Source organism: Haemorhous mexicanus, chromosome 12, assembly GCF_027477595.1.
Source record: "Haemorhous mexicanus isolate bHaeMex1 chromosome 12, bHaeMex1.pri, whole genome shotgun sequence".
NCBI lineage: Eukaryota > Metazoa > Chordata > Aves > Passeriformes > Fringillidae > Haemorhous > Haemorhous mexicanus.
This window is the reverse complement of record NC_082352.1, coordinates 13,067,118-13,073,590: the sequence shown is the minus strand read 5'-3', so window position 1 is coordinate 13,073,590 and position 6,473 is coordinate 13,067,118. Positions and strand designations below refer to the sequence as shown.

Below are 6,473 nucleotides of genomic sequence, written 5' to 3'. Positions count from 1 at the left end.
CGTAGCAAAGCTCAGACAGAGACGGTTTAAATACGTTTATTATGGCATTGGAGGCGCTGAATCTGTTCGTGCGAGCCCGTTATTTTAGTTTTGTGCCTGGGCGCACGCAGGCTCCCCTCCCGGTATTAGTTCTCCATCAATCCCCGCTCTGGTTTTTAATCAAAACAGTATTCGGAATATGATTCCCGGAGATTATATTTTGAGAGATTTGCGATACATATCTTGCCGGCGTGACAGATTGCAGGGGAGTCCTGAGCGGGCGGGATAATCTGCATCTCGCTCACTTGACCTTTAATAAAAGGGGAGTAAAAGTAATAAATAAAAAATAAAAGTCTTAAGACGCCTGCTGGTTACCTTCGTGCCTGCCTTAAAGAGGCCTGCACCCGCCTAATTAACTCCCCCCGCGGGCTTCGCGGCTCTTTCGCGGCCAGGGCAGAGCCGGGGGATTGCGGGGCCGGGGGCAGAGCCAGCAGCTCAGGGGAGCTCCTTGCCGCGGGGTCCGTGCAGGTTTAGTCTCCCGTGAGCAGCTCAGGAGGGCGATGCAGAGCTGCCTCCCCGGGGAGCCTCTAACAAGGCCTCCGGGAAACGGAACCGGAGGGAGCCGGGTCGCTCCCCTGCAGGACGGGACGCGGCCGGCCGGGAGGGAGGACCGGCCTGGCTCTGCCGTGCGGACACGCGTGGGGAACCTGCCCATGTGCCTCCAAGGCAGATAATACCTGTCCTCTCCGGTGGGCGGAAAAGTCGCCTTGCAAGAACCCTTCGAAAGGGCCTAATACTCTTTATTACAAGCCCTAATCCTTCAAATCCGACTTGAAATAATGTTTATCTTTTCGCAGCTTAATTTCCCCTTCTCTAAGCTTCGGGTCACTGCAACAGACTGCTGCTGCTGCACCGCCTCTTGTCCAGGGCTGCTCCGGAGTGCGGGAAAGCCCCGTGGCCGGGCAGCTCCCGACGGGCCCAGCCCCGCTCCCTGCCGCGCCCTCACCTGCTGCCCTCGTGTGCACTTACCTCCCCCTCCCTTTCCCCCCTGGATCCTTCAGAGCCCGACAAAGTTTGCCTTCTTTCACACTGCCCTCTGCTCCCGGGAAGGGCCGTGGCTGAAGCCGGGGGCAGCCCTCTCGTATCTCCCTGCGTTGACCTGCAGCTCCTCCTTTCCCCTACGAACTGCTTCTCCGGTCGCAAACGCAGGGGGCTCCCGGTTATGCAGCCCCACTAGTCTTGAGTAGCCTTTAGTAAACATATAGAAGTCTACTCGATATTGAAGATTGATTTCCCTGATTTATTAAGGCAGAATTCATTGGACTCTATTGACCACAAATGACTTAATGTAAATGCTGACCCCGGTGAACTTGGAAATAGCAGGTATCGGGTTGATCTATAGATGACCTCTTAATTACCACAGTTATTAATTTAAATTATTGCCACTGCTTCTAGAGACAGGAACAAAGAAACATTCTTTCCTCATCCCTGCTTGGTTTATTAGTCTGAACACAAAGTGTTTGATGACACTTTTAATTAAACAGAAATAATGCAGAGATACGGTTTCCCTTTCTCGTCTGTCCTGTAAAGTGCAGCACTGCTCTTTTGACTGACTGACGGCGGTGACCCAGTAACAACGTCCTACTTCGCCGCCCGGTCGCGCCCCGGCCGTGCCCCAGGGCGGGTGGCGGGTGCCCGGGACCGCTCCTCCCGGGTTGTGCCGGCTCCTGGCTGGAGAGCTCGGAGGTCACTGACGGCTTCGTGGCGTTCATCTCACCCGTGTTAATTAGACTCCGAAAAATACTTTCCGCGGTATCTATGTACAGAGACTGGAAAGAAACAGTCCGGCGTAACCTGCGCCGCTTCTCCTCCTTCTCCTCCCCGGGATACCGCGGAGCGACTGCGAAATGGTGCCCCTCGGCAGAGCAGGGCGCTGAGCAGAGAGCGCACGTTTGGGAGGAAAAGGGGAAACAAACCACGACGTGGGGGAAAAAGAGAAAATATCAGGGTGGGCTTTTTTCTTTCTTTTTGCAAAGACGTCAATGGGCAATACTGAACACATGGCAGGCGAGCGCCGGGGAGGCACTGGTCCTGCGGCCGCTCCGCCCGCCGCGGCCCTCGGCCCCATGTGCGCAGCACATGGCGCCGGTCCTGCGGCCGCTCCGCCCGCCACGGCCCTTTCCCGGCGAGGGCAGGGCGGGCGGAGCCGGGAGGCCACCGCCGCCCCGGGGACAGGTTTCTTTCCTTGCGTCTAGCCGAGTGCTTCGTTACAGCCGGAGCCCCGTCGCCAGCGCCCAGGATGGGGCGGGCAGCCCTGCGGGACGGAGAAGCGGTGATAAGCTGGTGCGAAGTGGCCGCGGGTTGCTGCCTCGCCCGGACAGGAGCGGGGCAAGGCGGCCGTGGCGCAGCGCTCTCAGGCCGGGGCCGCTGCGGTGTTCCAGGGCCAGGCGGGCTGGAGTGCGTTTCGTGCGAGGTGTGGCTCCGGCAGCCGGCCCGTCACCTACCTCACCTCCGCAGCACGGGCCGGAACGCCGTCCGCAGCCTGTCCAGGCACGTCCCACCAAGCTCGGTGCCTCCCGGGCCGCCCTTGGCGCCCCGCCCGAACCCTGCACAGACACAAGCGGCTCGCGGTGGGCACGGCCCGGTCCCGCCGTCCTCCCCTGCCCGCTCGCCTCGAGCGGGTAAGCCTCGGCGTCTGCACCTGACACCTGGGCACGGCCGAACACCGGGGCTGTCACTGCGCGGGCGGGCTCACGCCGCGCCCTGTGTCCCGGCCCGGCCCGTGGTCCCGCCCGTCCCCGCGGCCCCGCCGCCGCGGGTACCTTCGCCCGCCGCCGCGAACTGGCACGGCTCCCCCAGGCCGCGGTGGGACGCGCAGCTTCGCGGGAGAGGCTGCAGGTTGAAAGCGGAGCTCCGGAAGGCCTTGGCGGGCAGGGGTTGCTCCCCCGCCGCGCCGCCGCCTCCCTCCGCGCCGCGGCCCTCGGGGCTGCCCCTGTGCGCCGCGCTGGCCCCGGCGGTGCGCGCCAGCGACCAGATGCGCGGCTTCTCCGCGGGCGCGTAGGGCAGCGGCGGGCCGGCCAAGGAGGCAGGGGCGAAGCCCGCGGCGGGGGCCTTGGCACAAGGAAAGGCGTGGAAGGGGCCGGACAGGCTGCACTCGCTCCGCGGAGCCTCGGGCAGCGCCGCGCCCAGGCTGGGGGCTTCCTGCAGGGAGCTGGTCCGGCCCTTCTCCGGCTTCCCCGCCTCCTCCTCCTCCTCCTCTTCCTCCTCCTCCTCCTCCAGGTCGCTGAACCGCAGGTCCTTGTCCTCCTTGTAGCTCTTCTCCTCTGCTTGGACACACACGGGAAAAAAAGGGGCGGCAGGGCGTTAGTGCGGGTGCGGGGAAGTTGGGGGGGCCTCGAAATCGGCCGTCACTTCGAGCCTACTTGGAGGCGCCCGTCTGCCTTTCCCGCCTACCTCTGCCTTCACCCTCCGCACTGTATTCATCCTCTTCCCTCGGGGTTTCTTCTTTCCTCTCTTCCCCGGCTTTGTTCTTGGGAGACCAGGTCATTTTGTTTTCTTTCTTAAGCCTCCGTCTGGCGTTAGCAAACCAAGTGGACACTTGCGTCAGGGTCATTTTAGTGATGATAGCCAGCATGATTTTCTCTCCTTTGGTGGGGTAGGGGTTTTTGCGGTGCTCGTACAGCCAGGTCTTGAGAGTACTCGTCGTCTCTCGCGTTGCATTTTTGCGTCTGGCTGAACCACCGAAATCCACCGTCCCGTACCTGCTGGGAGATGGTTAGGGAGAGGGGGCCGGCGGGAGTCCGGTAAGAACCCCCACGGCCCGGCCCAGTCGCGCCGCAGGCCGGTGTGGCCCCTGCCCATCTGCCTTCCTGCCCCTGCCCTCCTGACATCGCCGCCCAACTTTGGTTTCCGCTGTCTGCCGCTCCCGGCCGCCTCGTTTCTTTTGTACAACGTTTGTCAGGTCGGAGCCCCCCCGTCCCCCCCGTTTGATGTCGACCGCCGCCTCGCAGGGGGATGCTAATGCTGCCGGGCGCTGATCAAAGGGGTTTTACCTGTCGTACTGGTACTGCCCCAAGGAATGATCGTAGGAGTAGTAGGTAGCGGGCTGCGCGATTCCCGAGTGCAACGTGCCGGCGCCGTCTTTGATTTCATACTGGGGGTTCTGCAAGGAAAGCGGCAGCGTTTGGCGTCCAGCAGGACGGGATCCCCGCCGCGCCCCGCAGTCCCGGCTCCCCGCGGCAGCCGACTCCCTTCGCGCCCCCCACTCCCGACGGGCCGGCGCGGCTCCCGGCCCCGCGTCCTTCGGCGGTCCCCCGCCGCGATACCGACTGCGAACCACGAAGTTTGTCCCGCCTGTTGCATCCCCTCCTTCCCTCCGAGCGCTGCCGGGCGGGCGGGCACTCACCAGCGCGGTGTAGAGCGCGGCGGGCTCGGCGCCGTAGGGCAGGTAGTTGCCGTAGCCCTGGCCGGCGGCGTACGGGGCGCTGTACATGCCCAGCGCGGCATTGAGCTCGGCGCGGCCGGGCGCCAGCAGCCGGCTCTCGTACGGGGCGCAGCACAGGGAGGCGGCGGCCGGCGCCGAGGAGGCATCCGGCCCGGAGCGGGGGGCGGCCTCGCAGCAGGTCGTGCTGGGGCTGGCGGGCACGAAGAACTGCGGAGAGGAGAGAGCGGGACGGCGCCGAGTGACTGTCAAGGCAGCCCCATCGGGGGGAATTTAGGAGCGTGTGCGCGCCTGTGTGTGTGCGGAGGGGGGGGGGGGCGGCGGTGAGGAGGGGGATAGGAAACGCGGGCTGAAGCAACTAATTATAGAAACCGGGAAATAAACCGGATGGGAAGCAGGAGCTCTTGGGAAGGGGGCACGATTAATCAAGCAGGCAAAACTTTAAGGAAATAATTGCTCTCGAAAAAGGTATAAGATACGTAAGGCTCCATCCTTCACGCCCCCGCTCGGTCCATCTGCATTGATTTAAAGGCAAAAAGTTGCGATTACACTTAATTTGACAATAGACGCAGCAGTAAATATGTCAGCCAACGCAATCGAAGGCATTTGATTTCAATAACTTCAAGGCGACAGCAAACTTCCCAAGCGAGGGAGGCACATCTTGCAGTGATTACCGTGAATAAATAATTCCACCCAAATAAATCGTGACTCGAAGTACGATATAGCTACGACTTAGTTAATACAGGGTGCCTTGGTGTGAGTGGGGGATGTCCTTCGGAAATCGCATGGGGGAAAAAAAAACTCTCGACAGATCCTAATAAAACACAGGAAAAGGACCGACCCGTGGAGGAAGGAGGGAGGAAACGGCACAGCCCGGTTCCGCAGAAACGCGAGTGCAGCCCCGAGCCCGCCGAGAGCCGGTTCCCGCTGCCCGCGCACCCTCCGCGGTGCCCGGGCGGCACCGGTGCGGCGGGGGCTGCGCCCGGCGCAGCGCGGCCGCTCCGCGGGCTCGGTAAGCGGTCGTAGCTGGGATTTATGTTTTTTTATTTGTTTGTTGCACTTAAAACTGAACGGTGAAGGGTGGGGAGGAGGGGGAATTACCGGTTTCCTACACGCCTTTGCTGTGCACACTGCGAGTTATTTGTTTAAGCCTAACACAACACAAACGAGACATAAACACAAACGCACATTTTTTAAAAAAAGGCTCCAGATGTGCCCTTTTAAAAAAATATTCTAAGTAAGGGAAAGGGAAGAAAAAAAAGGAGGGGGGGACAAGACATCTGGACAGCAGCAGCAGAATCTAAACAAAAGTGAGTGCTGCTCACTCGCCTTACCTGTGAAGTGGTGCTGTAGGGGTATCCGAACTGAGAGAAGGACATAGTTGCTCCTTATTTTTGGACCATAGGCAATATTTTCCCCCCAAGATCGATTGTAACTAAACCCTGCTTCAAGATGCACCTTCTCACACACACATTTCCACGTATGGCTTTTTTTTTTTTTTTCTCAATTATAGATGATTGCACTTAAGAAAAGCAGCCAGACATCTGAGGCGGGGGGGGGGGTGGGGAGGGAGGAGGTTGGTGCCTGGATTAAAAAAATAGGCTACCCCCCACTTCCCATCGCTCTTAATAAATATGTTTGTATAGAGGGAGTTTAAAAAGCCACCCCACATGTATAGAGAGTTTAAGTGCAAGGGGGCTTTTTCAAAGAGGGGGGGAAAATCACGTAGGGCTTGCAAGATACGGAGCTTGCTTGTATTATTTTCTGCTCTATAGGTCTTTAGCGTTCATCGGTGGGCGAGGAGCGGGGTGACGTCACGGCCCTGCCGGCAGCAGCAGGCAGCGGCGGGCAGGAGCAGGCAGCGCCCCGCGCCCGCTCCCAGCACTTGTTTCATCTGGGTTTCGTGTTGTGCTGTGATGCACGTCAAAGGCGGGACTGGGGGTGCCTTGCGGTTGGTCTCTTTTCCCTTTATTTTTAAACACGATCAAAATTTGTCTTAGGGGGATAAATATCAAGTGGGGACATCGCGGCACCCGCCAGCCCCAGCGTGTCC

General features: G+C 60.3%; 1 protein-coding gene across 1 annotated transcript; it reads right to left on the bottom strand.

Moving 5' to 3' along the window:
- Positions 1–1,258: 1,258 nt before the first annotated feature.
- On the bottom strand, positions 1,259–5,799 carry IRX6 (iroquois homeobox 6). Its single transcript, XM_059857736.1, has 8 exons — positions 5,750–5,799; positions 5,262–5,446; positions 4,385–4,665; positions 4,032–4,141; positions 3,433–3,740; positions 2,802–3,302; positions 2,484–2,585; positions 1,259–2,293 (listed from the first exon to the last, which is right to left on the bottom strand). The coding sequence occupies exons 1-7, from the start codon at positions 5,797–5,799 to the stop codon at positions 2,485–2,487; spliced, it is 1,536 nt and encodes a 511-aa protein (XP_059713719.1). The 3' UTR covers positions 1,259–2,293; position 2,484.
- Between the last annotated feature and the right edge of the window lie 674 nt (positions 5,800–6,473).

What these genes read in the sequence shown, in the direction of transcription:
- IRX6 (XM_059857736.1), bottom strand. Translation starts at nt 5,799, where the DNA reads ATGTCCTTCTCTCAGTTCGGATACCCCTACAGCACCACTTCACAGGTA. An exon ending in GGGCAGTACCAGTACGACAG is followed by an intron (nt 3,741 to 4,031) that starts GTAAAACCCCTT and finishes ATCTCCCAGCAG; the next exon opens with GTACGGGACGGTGGATTTCG. An exon ending in TGCGGAGGGTGAAGGCAGAG is followed by an intron (nt 3,303 to 3,432) that starts GTAGGCGGGAAA and finishes GTGTCCAAGCAG; the next exon opens with AGGAGAAGAGCTACAAGGAG.